This window comes from Salmo salar, chromosome 05 (assembly GCF_965601325.2).
Source record: "Salmo salar chromosome 05, fSalSal1, whole genome shotgun sequence".
In the NCBI taxonomy this organism is placed as follows: Eukaryota; Metazoa; Chordata; class Actinopteri; order Salmoniformes; family Salmonidae; genus Salmo; species Salmo salar.
In genome coordinates, this window is record NC_138295.1 from 9,323,299 (window position 1) to 9,339,034 (window position 15,736).

General features: G+C 43.1%; 1 protein-coding gene across 2 annotated transcripts in view; it reads left to right on the top strand.

Annotated features, from left to right (window-relative positions):
* LOC106604190 (proton-coupled amino acid transporter 1) overlaps positions 1-15,736 on the top strand; it is a 41,043-nt gene that overhangs the window by 6,295 nt on the left and 19,012 nt on the right. The window contains exons 2-9 of one of the 2 annotated variants that reach the window (XM_045717868.2): positions 5,308-5,398; positions 10,826-10,922; positions 12,069-12,195; positions 12,479-12,569; positions 13,577-13,665; positions 14,585-14,674; positions 14,891-14,975; positions 15,503-15,721. In XM_045717868.2, the coding sequence (XP_045573824.1) occupies positions 10,892-10,922; positions 12,069-12,195; positions 12,479-12,569; positions 13,577-13,665; positions 14,585-14,674; positions 14,891-14,975; positions 15,503-15,721 (732 nt within the window). In that variant the 5' untranslated portion in view covers positions 5,308-5,398; positions 10,826-10,891. The remainder of the gene's footprint in view (positions 1-5,307; positions 5,399-10,825; positions 10,923-12,068; positions 12,196-12,478; positions 12,570-13,576; positions 13,666-14,584; positions 14,675-14,890; positions 14,976-15,502; positions 15,722-15,736) is intronic. The other variant, XM_045717866.2, reaches the window with a different exon arrangement.

Genomic DNA, 15,736 nt, shown 5'->3' on the forward strand with positions numbered 1-15,736 from the left:
CATAATGAGGATGGAAAATTGTGGCTATATTGAAGCAATATCTCAAGACATGAGTCAGGAAGTTAAAGCTTGATCGCAAATGGGTTTTCCAAATGGACAATGACCCCAAGCATACTTACAAAGTTGTGGCAATGGCTTAAGGACAACAAAGTCAAGGTATTGGAGTGGCCATCACAAAGCCAGACCTCAATCCTATGGAACATTTGTGGGCAGAACTGAAAAAGCGTGTGCAAGCAAGGAGGCCTACAAACCTGACTCAGTTACACCAGCTCTGTCAGGAGGAATGGGCCAAAATTCACCCAACTTATTGTGGGAAGCTTGTGGAAGGCTACCTGAAACGTTTGACCCAAGTTAAACAATTTAATGGCAATGCTACCAAATACTAATTGAGTGTATGTAAACTTCTGACCCACTGGGAATGTGATGAAAGAAATAAAAGCTGAAATAAATCATTCTCCACTATTATTCTGACATTTCACATTATTTTAACAAAGTGGTGATCCTAACTGACCTAAGACAGGGATTTATTACTAGGATTAAATGTCAGGAATTGTGAAACTGAGTTTAAATGTATTTGGCTAACTCCTGACATCAACTGTACATATTACTTCGACTAACCGGTGCCCCCGCTCATTGACTGTACCGGTACCCCCTGTATATAGCCTCGCTATTGTTATTTTATTGAAGCTCTTTAGTTATTTGTTACTTTTATTTTTAACTTTTTTTTTTGTACTGTTCTTTCGTTGCCCAGAAGCCAAAGGCTCAATCCTAGTCATATTAGCAACCCATGCTAGCTGTTTCTATTATATTTCCCCTCTTTCTAAAATTCTAACGGAGATTTTAATCTATTGCAACTGCTCGCATTAGGTTAAGAAGGGTGTTTTCCGAGAATTGCATTTTGGTAAATGTTTGAAAATGACGTTTTATTAGCGGCTTCATTACAGGAGTTGCATGTTCAATAACAGGCTATAGCCTTTTGAACTGTAAGACGATACACTTGTTATTGTTGCATGTTTCCATTTAAGCTCTTAAAACCTGTTAGGGACAGACGTTCCGCTAGCGGATCGCCTCACCAATATCCAATGGTATAGCGTGGCGCGAAATACAAATACCTCAAATGCTATAACTTCAATTTCTCAAACATATTACTATTTTACACCATTTTAAAGACAAGACTCTCGTTAATCTAACCACACTGTCCGATTTCAAAAAGGCTTTACAGCGAAAGCAAAACATTTAGATTATGTCAGGAGAGTACCCTCCCAAAAATATTCACACAGCCATTTTCAAAGCAAGCATATGTCACAAAAAACAAAACCACAGCTAAATGCAGCACTAACCTTTGATTTTCATCAGATGACACTCCTAGGACATTATGTTATGCTTGTATTGTATGTTTTGTTCAATCAAGTTCATATTTATATCAAAAACCAGCTTTTTACATTAGCATGTGATCTTCAGAACTACCATACCCACCGCAAACTTACGGTGAATTTACTAAATTACTCACGATAAACGTTCACAAAAAACATATCTATAATTCTTAAAATAATTGTTACAGAACTCCTTTATGCAATCGTGGTGTCAGATTTTAAAATAGCTGTTCGGGGAAAGCACATTTTGCAATATTCTGAGTACATATCACGGCTAGCTAATTTGACACCCACCAAGTTTGGCCCTCACCAAACTCAGATTTACTATAAGAAAATTTGATTACCTTTGCTGTTCTTCGTCAGAATGCACTCCCAGGACATCTACTTCAACAACAAATGTTGTTTTGGTTCGAAATAATCCATAATTATATCCAAATAGCTCCATTTTGTTCGTGCGTTCAGGTCACTATCCGAAGGGTGATGCGCGGGTGCATTTTGTGACAAAATAATTCCATTACCGTACTTCGAAGCATGTCAAATGCTGTTTAAAATAAATTTTTATGCTATTTTTAATAAATTTTTATGCTATTTTTCTTGTAAAATAGCGATAATATTCCAACCGGGTGACGTTGTGTTCATTCAAACACTGAAAGAAAAACATGGAGTCGTCTCGTGCATGCGCGCCTCAGTGTCATTGTTCTCAGCAGGACCACTCACAAAAACCCCTGCTGTTTTTCGCCCAGAGGCTGGAGAGCTCTCATTCCACTTTCTGGCACCTTCCTAGAGCCAATGGAAGCCTTAGAAAATGTCACGTTACAGCAGAGATGCTGTATTTTTGATAGAGATGCCCTAGAAGGAGAACAAATTGTCAGACAGGGCACTTCCTGTATAGAATCTTCTCAGGTTTTGGCCTGCCATATGAGTTCTGTTATACTCAGACACCATTCAAACAGTTTTAGAAACGTTAGTGGTTTCTATCCAAATCTACTAATTATATGCATGTTCTAGTTTCTGGGCAGGAGTAGTAACCAGATTAAATTGGGTACGTTTTTTTTTTTATCCGGCCGTGAAAATACTGCCCCCTATCCCAAACAGGTTTAATGAAAAATGTATGTTACTTGTAGGCATGCATAGTATCAGAGAAGAAGAGGCAAGGCAAGAGGTTTCACTCTCGCCTAAATCTATCCAAAATACACCTGCTTGTTGAACATCTCATTCCAAAATCATGGGCATTAATATTTTTGCTGCTATAACAGCCTCCACTCTTCTGGGAAGGCTTTCCACTAGATGTAGGAACATTGCTGCGGGGGCTTGCTTCCATTCAGCCACAAGAGCATTACTGAGGTGATGTTGGGCGATTAGGCCTGGCTCGCATTTGGCGTTCCAATTTATCCCAAAGGTGTTTGATGGGGTTGAAGTCAGGGCTCTGTGCAGGCCAGTCAAGTTCTTCCACACTGATCTCGACAAACCATTTCTGTATGGGCCTCGCTTTGTGTGCGGTGGCATTGTCATGTTGAAACAGGAAAGGGCCTTCCTCAAACTATTGCCACAAAGTTGGAAGCACAGAATCGTCCAGAATGTCATTCTATACTATAGCGTTCCCTTCACTTTAAATAAGGGGCCCAAACCATTATTCCTCTTCCACCAAACTTTACAGTTGGCACTACTATGCATTGGTGCAGGTAGCGTTCTCCTGGCATCCACCAAACCCAGATTCGTCCGTCGGACTGCCAGATGGTGAAGCGTGATTGTCACGCAAGAGAACACATTACTACTGCTCCAGAGTCCAATGGCGGCGAGCTTTATACCAGTCCAGTCGACGCTTGGCATTGCGCATGGTGATCTTAGCCCTGTGTGCGGCTGCTCGGCCATGGAAACGCATTTCATGAAGCTTCCAACGAATAGTTCTTGTGCTGACGTTACTTCCAGAGGCAGTTTGGAACTCGGCAGTGAGTGTTGCAATTGAGGACAGACGATTTTTACACGCTACGCACTTCAGCACTCGACAGTCCTGTTCTGTGAGCTTGTGTGGCCTACCACTTCGCGGCTCAGCCATTGTTGCTCCTAGGCGTTGGAAAGGTGGCATCATATGACAGTGCCTCGTTGAATGTCACTGAGCTCTTCAGTAAGGCCGTTCTACTGCCAATGTTTGTCTATGGAGATTTCATGGCGGTGTGCTCGTTTTTTTTTTTATACACCTGTCAGCAAAGGGTGTTGCTGAAATAGCCGACTCCACTAATTTGATGGGGTGTCCACATACTTTTGTGTATATGTTGAGTCTAGCCCAGAGCTGAACCTCTAAACTGTCTGTATGACTGGGAGTCTATAAGGTCCAGTTCTGTGTTTTAATTGCATCATCTGTAGAACTGTGCAGTTTCCACGTCAGAAGTGACTTTCTTATTTGCATTTCATCATAACCTGCAACAAAGTAAATAATTACTGACAACATTCAGCAAATAGTATTGCTTCATGACCGATAGGTGAGAGGTCACAAGGTTGCATCTATGAATATAGTGTCCTAGCTAAGAAGGGTATCATCTCCTAGCTATGTATCTTCAATGCAAGATCATTTTCTATGTTCCTCCAACCAGGAACAAAAAAAGAACTGTACTTGATTGTCTATAAAAAAAATATTGATTTAGGTTTAATAGCCAATTTTAAAAAGTCACTTGACTACTTACTACTTGTCTAAGTTGTTCTTCATCACACATGGTAGCACGTTGTGCTGCTAATAACTTCCTGTCCACCACTCCCCTGAGGGAGGGAACTGATGTATGTACATAGCCCTACATGTGTTGACAAAGAACTTGAAGTTAAAACCAAGCCCTGGAATGTTGTCACATGAGAGAGACAACAAAATATCAGAAGTCACACTTTTTTAGGAGAACAGAATGTAGCCTGCCTCGTTGCTTTTTCAGAACAGGAGAACAGAATGTAGCCAGCCTCGTTGCTTTTTCAGAAGAGGAGAACAGAATGTAGCCAGCCTCGTTGCTTTTTCAGAACAGGAGAACAGAATGTAGCCAGCCTCGTTGCTTTTTCAGAACAGCAATGGTCATTTCAAGGTTGTTCAGCAGCGGCAGTCAGCTTCTCTGACTGTTCAGTAATATCATTGAACTAGTTGCTGTCAGCATCTGGCTTTGCAATAGTGTTGCATGGTAAACCACTACAATGGTAATATCACGGTACCAAAACGTCACGATACCAAACATTTTAGAATACCGTACTACTGTTTCAGATGATACTACCAACTGTTTCAGCCTTACCCATCTAAAGAACCTGCTGGTGTCTGGTATAATATGTTATTAAAGTCAGTTTGGTTTAGAAATTCAGTTGGATTTCAGCAACAACCTCTAGTCTCTTGTATGCGCCGGTCCAATAATAACCAATTCACTTTCATGCTTATATCACGTGTGGCAGCTGTAATCAGCCAGCAGGCAGCCACATTGCCTACCAGCCCTCACTCAGGCATCCTTGCAGCTTTACAGCAAAGAAAACTGCTTGCCTCTACTTACAATATCAAAGGGACGTAAAACAATCTGTTTGTGGAACAACCCTTATGCTGAAAAGAAAGTGTCTGTGTGTCTCTCTCCAGTCTACACAACACAAACCCTCAGAAACCATCTCTCATAGGCCATATCTGGTTTACAATCACATACTTTTCTCAGGGTTTAGAGAGAGAGGCTATATCCGGTTTCCTTTTTGTTTCTCTGAGAGATGGTTTCTGTAAAGGTGGTTCTCACACACACAGTAGGTAAACAGAGGAAGTGGTTGGTGGTGGGCATCTTAGAGTGAACAGATCTTCTTTTGGATATAAGTTAAAGTTTCATACCCAAATAAGGAAATGAGATGATGATGATGATGAAGCCTAGTTTCTGGACTCTTAAAATACATTTTTCCAGGGTAAAAAGAAGATACCTTTTGTGATCTCTTATAGCATAGTGATCATAACATCAATATCATCATCTGACTGGAGAGACGCACCACCTTTTTGTTGATTAATCCACATTCAACTCCCAAAGACCAGGGTAAGAAGTTCATTATTTTTGTACTAATCTGCATATTTTAAAATATTTAATGTTTTTGTTCTTTTTTTAGTATTGAAATTTCAAATATCACTCACATTAGGCAGAATAATTATAACAATAGTAGTAATAATAATTTATTGAATTTGTAAATCGCTTTTCATTAAACAAGAATGAAGTGCATCAGTGTTGCATGGTAGCTGGGATGCAGACCCTGATGAGTCTTCTGTTGGCTTTCAGAGGAGCAATATTGATACATTTTGTATCATTTCATCGCCTGTTATAACCAAGAGCACAGACCAGTCTGAGTAGACTGCACCAGTCAGCCATTCTATGCAGGATTCTATTATTCACTGACCAGTGTGAAGTTAAATTCAATATGTTGCATTGAGTAAAAGTGTGAATTTGCGTGACCGGTATCGCGATACTTGGCCTGGTATCATTAGTACACTGAACAAAAATATAAAACCCAACATGCAACGATTTTATTGAATTACAGTTCATATAATGAAATCAGTCAATTTAAATAAATTCATTAGGCCCTAATATACAGATTTCACATCACTGGGAATACAGATATGCTATCTGTTGGTCACAGATACCTTAAAAAAAAAAGTCAGGATCTGGGGTGACCACCATTTTGCCCCATGCATCGTGACACATCTCCTTCACATAGAGTTGATCAGGCTGTTGATTGTGGCCTGTGAAATGTTGTCCCACTCTTGAATGGCTGTGCGAAGTTTCTGGATATTGGGGGGAACTGGAACACGCTGTTGTACACGTCAATCCAGAGCATCCCAAACATGCACAATGGGTGACCATGTATCGTGAGTATGCAGGCCATGGAGGAACTAAGACATTTTCAGCTTCAAGGAATTGTGTACAGCATTATGGGGCTGTGCATTATCATGCTGAAACATGAGGTGATGATGGCGGCGGATGAATGGCATGAAAATGGCCTCAGGATCTCGTCATGGTATCTCTGTGCATTCAAATTACCATCGATAAAATGCATTTGTGTTCGTTGTCCGTAGCTTATGCCAGACCCATACCATAACCCCTCCGATGGGATTCTCTGTTAACAACGTTGACATCAGCAAACCGCCCGCCCACACGACGTCTGCTATCTGCCCGGTACAGTTGAAACCTGGGATTCATTTGTGAAGACCACACTTCTCCAGCGTGCCAGTGGCCATCAAAGGTGAGCAGTTGCCCACTGACGTCGGTTACGACACTGAACTGCAGTCAGGTCAAGACCCTGGTGAGGGTGACGAGCACGCAGATGCGCATCCCTGAGACGGTTTCTGACAGTTTGTGCAGAAATTCTTTGGTTGTGCAAACCCCCAGTTTCAGCAGCTGTCTGGGTGCGGGTGGACGTACTGCCAAATTCTCTAAAATGACGTTGGAGGCGGCTTATGGTAGAGAATTTCTGGCAACAGCTCTATTGGACATTCCGGCTGTGAGCATGCCAATTGCATGCTCCCTCAACTTGAGACATCTGTGGCATTGTCGGAAAAAACTGCTTATTTTAGTGGCCTTTTATTGTCCCCAGCACAAGATGCACCTGAGTAACGATCATGCTGGTTAATCAGCTTCTAGATATACCACACCTGTCAGGGGGATGGAATTATCTTGGCAAAGGAGAATGCTCACTAGGGATGTAAACAAATTATCATAACCACCATCGATAAAAGACAGTACGGTGCAGCCTTCTTCATCGACCTGGCCAAGGCTTTCGACTCTGTCAATCACCGTATTCTTATTGGCAGACTCAATAGCCTTGGTTTCTCAAATGACTGCCTTGCCTGGTTCACCAACTACTTCGCAGATAGTTCAGTGTGTCAAATCGGAGGGCCTGTTGTCCGGACCTCTAGCAGTCTCTATGGGGGTACCACAGGGTTCAATTCTCGGGCCGACTCTTTTGTCTGTATATATCTACGATGTCGCTCTTGCTGCGGGTGATTCCCTGATCCACCTCTACGCAGACGATACCATTCTGTATACATCTGGCCCTTCTTTGGACACTGTGTTAACTAACCTCCAAACAAGCTTCAATGCCATACAACACTCCTTCCGTGGCCTCCAATTGCTCTTAAACGCTAGCAAAACCAAATGCATGCTTTTCAACCGTTCGCTGCCCGCCCGACTAGCATCACTACTCTGGACGGTTCTGACCTAGAATACGTGGACAACTACAAATACCTAGGTGTCTGGCTAGACTGTAAACTCTCCTTCCAGACTCATATCAAACATCTCCAATCCAAAATCAAATGTAGAATCGGCTTTCTATTTCGCAACAAAGCCTCCTTCACTCACGCCGCCAAACTTACCCTGCTAAAACTGACCATCCTGCCGATCCTCGACTTCGATGTCATCTACAAAATAGCTTCCAATACTCTACTCAGACTACATCCAATTTGCTATCACAGTGCCATCCGTTTTGTGACCAAAGCGCCTTATATCACCCACCACTGCGACCTGTATGCTCTAGTCGGCTGGCCTTCGCTACATATTCGTCGCCAGACCCACTGGCTCCAGGTCATCTACAAGTCTATGCTAGGTAAAGCTCTGCCTTATCTCAGCTCACTGGTCACGATAACAACACCCACCCGTAGCACGCGCTCCAGCAGGTATCTCTCACTGGTCATCCCCAAAGCCAACACCTCCTTTGGCTGCCTTTCCTTCCAGTTCTCTGCTGCCAATGACTGGAACGAATTGCAAAAATCGCTGAAGCTGGAGACTTACATTTCCGTCACTAACTTTAAGCATCAGCTATCTGAGCAGCTAACCGATCGCTGCGGCTGTACATAGTCCATCTGTAAATAGCCCACCCAATCTACCTACCTCATCCCCATATTGTTTTTATTTACTTTTCTGCTCTTTTGCACACCAGTATCACTACTTACACACCATCATCTGCTCATCTATCACTCCAGTGTTAACTTCACTGGGGTAGGGGGCAGCATTTGGAATTTTGGATGAAAAGTATGCCCAAATTAAACTGCCTTCTACTCAGGCCCAGAAGCTAGGATATGCATATAAATAGTAGATTTGGATAGATTTCCAAAACAGTTAAAACAATGTCTGCGAGTATAACATAACTGATATGGCAGGCGAAAATCTGTCCAGGAAGTACTATTATTTTGAAAGGCTGTTTTTCCATTGCAAGCCTATGCACCATACAAAGACTTAGGACCCAGTTCACGATCTCTATGGCTTCTTCTACATGTGGCCAGTCTTTAGGCATTGTTTCAGGCTTTTAATCTGAAAAATGAGGGAGATACAGCACTTTCAATGAGTGGACAGTGGAAATTTCCAGACATGAGTTCACCGCGTGATCGGGAGCGCGCCTTTCTTGTTTCTCCTTTTCTATTGACGAAGCTTTTGTCCCGTTGAAATATTATTTATGACAAAACAACCTGAGGATTGATTTTTAAACATCGTTTGACATGTTTCTACGAACTTTTACTTTACTTTTTGGACTTTTTGTCTCGATGTTGAGCGCGTGCTTTGTACCTTTTGGATTACTGATCTAAACGCACCAACAAAATTGAGGTTTTTGGACCTAAAGAGGGACATTATCGAACAAAACAAACATTTATTGTGTAACATGGAGTCCTGGGAGTGCCACCAGATGAAGATCATGAAAGGTAAGTGATTAATTTTAACGCTATTTCTGACTTTTGTGACACCTCCTTGGTTGGAAAATGGTTTTCTGTGGCTAGGCGCTGACCTAACATAATCGCATGGTGTGCTTTTGCCGTAAAGCCTTTTTGAAATCTAACACAGCGGCTGGATTAACAAGACGTTTATCTTTAATCCTGTGTATAAAACTTGTATCTTTCATCAATGTTTATGATGAGTATTTCTGTAATTTGATGTGGCTCTCTGAAATTTCACCGGATGTTTGTTTGAGACAATGATTACTGAACATAACACGCCAATTTCAACTGAGGTTTTTGGACATAAAGCGGGACATTTTCGAACAAAACAAACATTTATTGTGTAACATGAAGTCCTGTGAGTGCCATCTGATGAAGATCATCAAAGGTTAGTGATTCATTTAATCGCTATTTCTGACTTTTGTGAGCCCTCTCCTTGGTTGGAAAATGGCTGTAGGGTTTTCTGTGGCTAGGCGCTGACCTAACATAATCGCATGGTGTGCTTTCGCCGTAAAGCCTTTTTGAAATCGGACACTGTGGTTGGATTAACAAGAAGTTTATCTATAAAATGGTGTATAATACTTGTATGTTAGAGGAATTTTAATTATGGGATTTCTGTTTTGAATTTGGCGCCCTGCAATTTCACTGGCTGTTGTCGAGGTGGGACGCTAAATTGTAATTACTTTGCTACTATGGCCTATTTATTGCCATGCCTCCTCCATGCCATTTGCACACACTGTATATAGATTTTTTTTTGTGAGTTATTGACTGTACGCTTGTTTATTCCATGTAACTATGTGTTGTTTGTGTCGCTTTGCTTTCTTGGCCAGGTTGTAAATGAGAACTTGTTCTCAACTAGCCTACCTGGTGAAATAAAATAAATAAATAATTGTGTGCACTGTCGTGGAAATTGCAAGTTTATGTTATAATGCTTGTATTGCATTATAATGGTTGTTTTATTCGACAGACCTAGAGTATTCTGTTAACTATTTTGTGTGTGTTCTACTGAGGATGGGCCTCTATGAGAACACTGACAGAGGAGATTCATGATGTCTTTGGGTAATAAAGCCTAAAGAGTATTCCAGAGGACATGAGCTAATGGTTCTGTTCTATACCGTACCAGGAAGAGACGGTTCCAGTTTGGAGTAGGAGGACCAGACACTGGTCTACACAATGAAAACTGTTGACACAGCAGATGCTGTCTGCTATGTATAATAGATGCCTTTCATACAAAACTTAACTTAACCTTGTGACCATTCTATGTATCTGTTGTTCATCATGTAGGTTGAAAGGGGTGTATCTTGGTTATAAAAGATCTCAGTAGCCATTGTGTGGTCACTTTCAACGGTTCATTAGAAATGGTGCATCATTGAAAGTCATTGCTATTGCAAAGCTCTTATTATTAAAGATGTAGTTTAAGTATAACTCTGACTGTGTGAAGTTTGACTCTCCTCATTTGGTAATACAAACATTAACCACCACAGCACACAATTTGAGCGAGAAGGTTTTTGTGCACATGGAACATTTCTGGGATATTTTCATTTCAGCTCATGAAACAATGGGACCAACACTTTATATTTTAGTTTAGTATAAAATGTTTATCGTGACGACACTACTGTGCAGTAATAACTAGTTGCTGTCAGCATTTCTGACAGCCTCAACTCCAGCAGTTCTGTGTTTCTCCAGATAAGAACACTGCTCATTCTTTTGAGATCTGGTAACCTAGTATAACATGGAATTCACTACCATTACATTTTCCTTACCACAGTGGCTCTGGAGGAGGAATCCGAGACGACGGCAGCAGGAGGATCCACCCAGCGCCAGTGGACTAACCATGACCTCCAACACTGACAATCGTCAAGACGGTATTTATTTTGAAGCCCAGAACAGGACCTCTATTCATAAAATGTAGGACTGCTCATCTAGTATCAGTGTCTCTATATGAGTAGGAGCGCTGATCTAGTTCTTTTTTTTAAATCACAAGGTATACGTTAATATGGACAGGAGGAGACCTGATGCTAGATTAGTACTAGACCTGATGCTAGATTAGTACTAGACCTGATGCTAGATTAGTACGAGACCTGATGCTAGATTAGTACGAGACCTGATGCTAGATTAGAAGCTTTAGAATGATGAGCCCTGGGCTGCGTTCAACAGGGCACAACCTTGTGGAATGTGTAGATGGAAATATGGACAAACCATATGGACAAAGAATCCCAATAAGGCAAACATGATTCTCTGACATGTAGGAATGAGATCAGGTCTATTCATGACATTTCTACCTACAGCGTTTTGCCTCGTGAACATATCCAGGAAACTCATGTACCCTGTGAGTAGGATCACACATTTTCCCACATACGCAGGATATCTGTATTTCAATACTTTCCATTCAGTGATTTTCTTTAGATGAGAAGAAGTAGCCTAAAGTGTCTTGTTTATGGACGATCATGAGATCATTAGCTAACAGCAATAACCATGCTGCTTTGTTTGTGTCAACAAGCCAAGGCCCAGTCTAACGGACAGATTTATGGCTAGAACTCTGGTCCTTCTGTGGGGATTCTGTGTGGTAAAACTCTGGTCCTTCTGTGGGGATTCTGTGTGGTAGAACTCTGGTCCTTCTGTGGGGATTCTGTGTAGTAGAACTCTGGTCCTTCTGTGGGGATTCTGTGTGGTAGAACTCTGGTCCTTCTGTGTGGTAGAACTCTGGTCCTTCTGTGTGGTAGAACTCTGGTCCTTCTGTGTGGTAGAACTCTGGTCCTTCTGTGTGGTAGAACTCTGGTCCTTCTGTGGGGATTCTGGGTAGTAGAACTCTGGTCCTTCTGTGGGGATTCTGGGTAGTAGACTGCTATCTACAGTATGAAGTTATGTCATCTCAGCGACAGAATTAAGACGTTCTTCTGACTGAGGGAGTTGAATTAAGTATTTATTTGACGTTTCCCTTCTACCCATGTAACACCATTGTAGTTACATGGCAACTTAATGTAGACGGACTGTGTGTCCCCGTATTGCAGGCCCAGGTCCAGTTCTCTCCAGGATATCAGCGAGCACCTCTGAGGAGGATGTTCTTTGTCCTACTCCACCTCTGCCCCCGGGACCTGATTCTCAGTACGAGAGAATTGGAGGCCAAACGGGGACTTCGTAAGTACGGTTATGTTACATGCATATATTCTTTCTTCATTCCAGCTCTTGGTCATACAAAGCCAAAGAACATAACTCTATTGTATTGAAACAGTCGCTTTTTATTTCCAAAGTAAGTTCCTAGCAGCACAGTTTCCATCCTGAGACCTTCCTCAGGCACCATACAAAGAGCTGATTTTATATGAGAGCGTGTGAGAGAGCCTGCATTCATAATTGTTTGATTCCATTATTGTGTTGAGTGATGTGATTTGACGCTGATCATGTTTTATTTGTTATGTTGTAGGTTTTTACAGACCCTGATCCACCTCCTGAAGGGGAACATCGGTACAGGGCTGCTAGGCCTACCTCTGGCTGTCAGGAACGCAGGCCTTGTGGTAAGCAAACAGTTACCAATGAAGTAATAATAATTCCTGATAACTTAATAACCAAATACTCAGGCTTAGAACAGTCGCCCTGCCCGAACCACCATTTTATTTAAGTGTTCTCTTGTATTTGTTCAAAACCTTGATCATTATTTAAACTATCTTACTTTGATCTATTCTAGAGCTCCTTAGATGTCCATTGCTAATACATTTATTCTGCAAGTGCAGTGAGGGAATGACAGGATCCCAGTGGGGCAACACCTAGTGGCAGGATCCCAGTGGGGCAACACCTAGTGGCAGGATCCCAGTGGGGCAACACCTAGTGGCAGGATCCCAGTGGGGCAACACCTAGTGGCAGGATCCCAGTGGGGCAACACCTAGTGGCAGGATCCCAGTGGGGCAACACCTAGTGGCAGGATCCCAGTGGGGCAACACCTAGTGGCAGGATCCCAGTGGGGCAACACCTAGTGGCAGGATCCCAGTGGGGCAACACCTAGTGGCAGGATCCCAGTGGGGCAACACCTAGTGGCAGGATCCCAGTGGGGCAACACCTAGTGGCAGGATCCCAGTGGGGCAACACCTAGTGGCAGGATCCCAGTGGGGCAACACCTAGTGGCAGGATCCCAGTGGGGCAACACCTAGTGGCAGGATCCCAGTGGGGCAACACCTAGTGGCAGGATCCCAGTGGGGCAACACCTAGTGGCAGGATCCCAGTGGGGCAACACCTAGTGGCAGGATCCCAGTGGGGCAACACCTAGTGGCAGGATCCCAGTGGGGCAACACCTAGTGGCAGGATCCCAGTGGGGCAACACCTAGTGGCAGGATCCCAGTGGGGCAACACCTGGTGGCAGGATCCCAGTGGGGCAACACCTGGTGGCAGGATCCCAGTGGGGCAACACCTGGTGGCAGGATCCCAGTGGGGCAACACCTGGTGGCAGGATCCCAGTGGGGCAACACCTGGTGGCAGGATCCCAGTGGGGCAACACCTGGTGACACATATCTTCTCTCTTCCTTTCCAGTTAGGACCTCTGAGTCTGTTTGCCATGGGGATAATAGCAGTCCACTGTATGAACCTGCTTGTAACATGTTCCCACCACCTGAGTGTAAAGTAAGTGGAGCCTTTCCCACACCTTTTGTCTGCAGCACACCTCAGTTGTTCCATAAACAGATCCTATTGTTGTGGATACTGTTGTGCAACTCGTTTGAGTCAAGCATCAAGAAGAGAAGTACATTACTTTCACATTGTGCGCTTCCTTTTTTGAGTTTGACGTCTATGAGGAAATCTCTCACGTTGTCCTTGGAAACTGGAATGGTGAAATGTGTTCAGTTCATAGATTAGCCTAAGTCATAGTCACCAAAATGCAGTTATGCCATCAAGCCTAGTATTGGATAAAGCAGGATGTTTTAATGAAACAAACCGAGCCAGTCATCAGTCCACTGTGTTCTAGTAACATCCTTATGGGTGTGTTCAGACTGCAAGTTACGTTGTTGATCAGGTGCGGTTAGTTTCCTTTGTAGGAGAAGTGAAAACCATTGTATTTTGTAATACAACCAAACCTAATGAGCGCGATGTGAATGCACCCTACATTTCATTTCTGTAGGATATTCTACATCCATGGTTCACAAGCCTGTTCTCTATTAGACGATTTAAACACATGATTAACCTGTCCTGTACCTCTGTCAGATTCCTCACACCAGGTACCAGGCCCCAGCTGAAGTAATACTGTCACGTTTAGTGAACATGGGGTCAATACCGTGTATGGTCTTTATTTTTTTTTTGACGCGGTGTTTAGATGGTAGTTGAATTCTGGGCCCATTATTCAGTTTAGCCTTTAAGACCATAATGATTAAGGTTCCATGGACAGGGTAGACCTGGTCCTAGGTCAGGTTCCATGGACAGGGTAGACCTGATCCTAGGTCAGGTTCCATGGACAGGGTAGACCTGATCCTAGGTCAGGTTCCATGGACAGGGTAGACCTGATCCTAGGTCAGCACTCTTACCCTGAGTGATTGTCCCTCTGTTCTAGGTTGAACAAGCCCTTTCTGGACTATGGTGATGCTGTGCAGTATGGTATGGAGAATGTCTCGTGGCTGAGAAGGCACTCAATATGGGGGAGGTAAATATAGAATGTGTCTACAGTAGCATGTGTCTACAGGAAGGTGATGAATCATGAAATGTATTCTTTAATAACCAGTCAAACTCCCTTTATTCTTATATATATTATGACTTGTGATTTGACCTTATTCAATAAGAGTTCCTCAGTGTTTGGTTTCATATCTTCTAATGTGTAGAACAGAGGTTGATTTGGGTCCTTGTCCCTCTTTTCCTTCAGGCGGATAGTGAACGTGTTTCTGATCATCACCCAGCTGGGTTTCTGCTGTGTCTACTTCGTCTTCCTCAGTGACAACGTCAAACAGGTAGGGAGCATGGTGTCATGTTCACATTTGGCTAGTACTGTTTCTCACCAAGGTGGTGTTTACTTCTTCCTGAGTAACAGCACTTTAGATGTTATCAGCACTGGTGTGGACAAGATTACAGCAGTGTGGATGTTATCAGCACTGGTGTGGACAAGGTAACATTTAAACTGCTGGTACTTCTGGTATCATCACTGGAGTGGACAAGATTCCAGCAGTAACGGCAGTGTGGATGTTATTATCACTGTGTGGAGAGGACACGATACCAGCCGTTTGGATGTTATTATCACTCAGATATAGGTACCAGCAGTGTGGATGTTATCATCACTGCCTGGAGTGATCTTCTCCTCATAACGTTACTCAGCTATACTGTTCGGTCCTCTGTTCGGTCCTATCATCACAGTTGCTTGAACTTTGCTGGGAAGGGTAATGTGAAGAAAATGCTAGATACAGTACAATTTAGGTTGCCACAATAGTGTGAAAAGGATACCCTAACATGTGTTCATCGTTCTGTGGCGTTCTTCCTTAAGGTGGTGGAAGCTTCTAACGGGACAACCGTGAACTGCCACAACAACCAGACGGCTGTCGCCGTCCCCAGCTTTGACTCCCGTCTCTACATGTTGTGTTTCCTCCCAGCTGTTATACTCTTAGTGTTCACCCGCAACCTGAAGTACCTGGCCCCCCTCTCTCTGGTAGCCAACCTGGCCATGTGTACTAGCCTGGTCCTCATCTACTTCTTCTGCTTCACGGTAGGTACTGCAGGA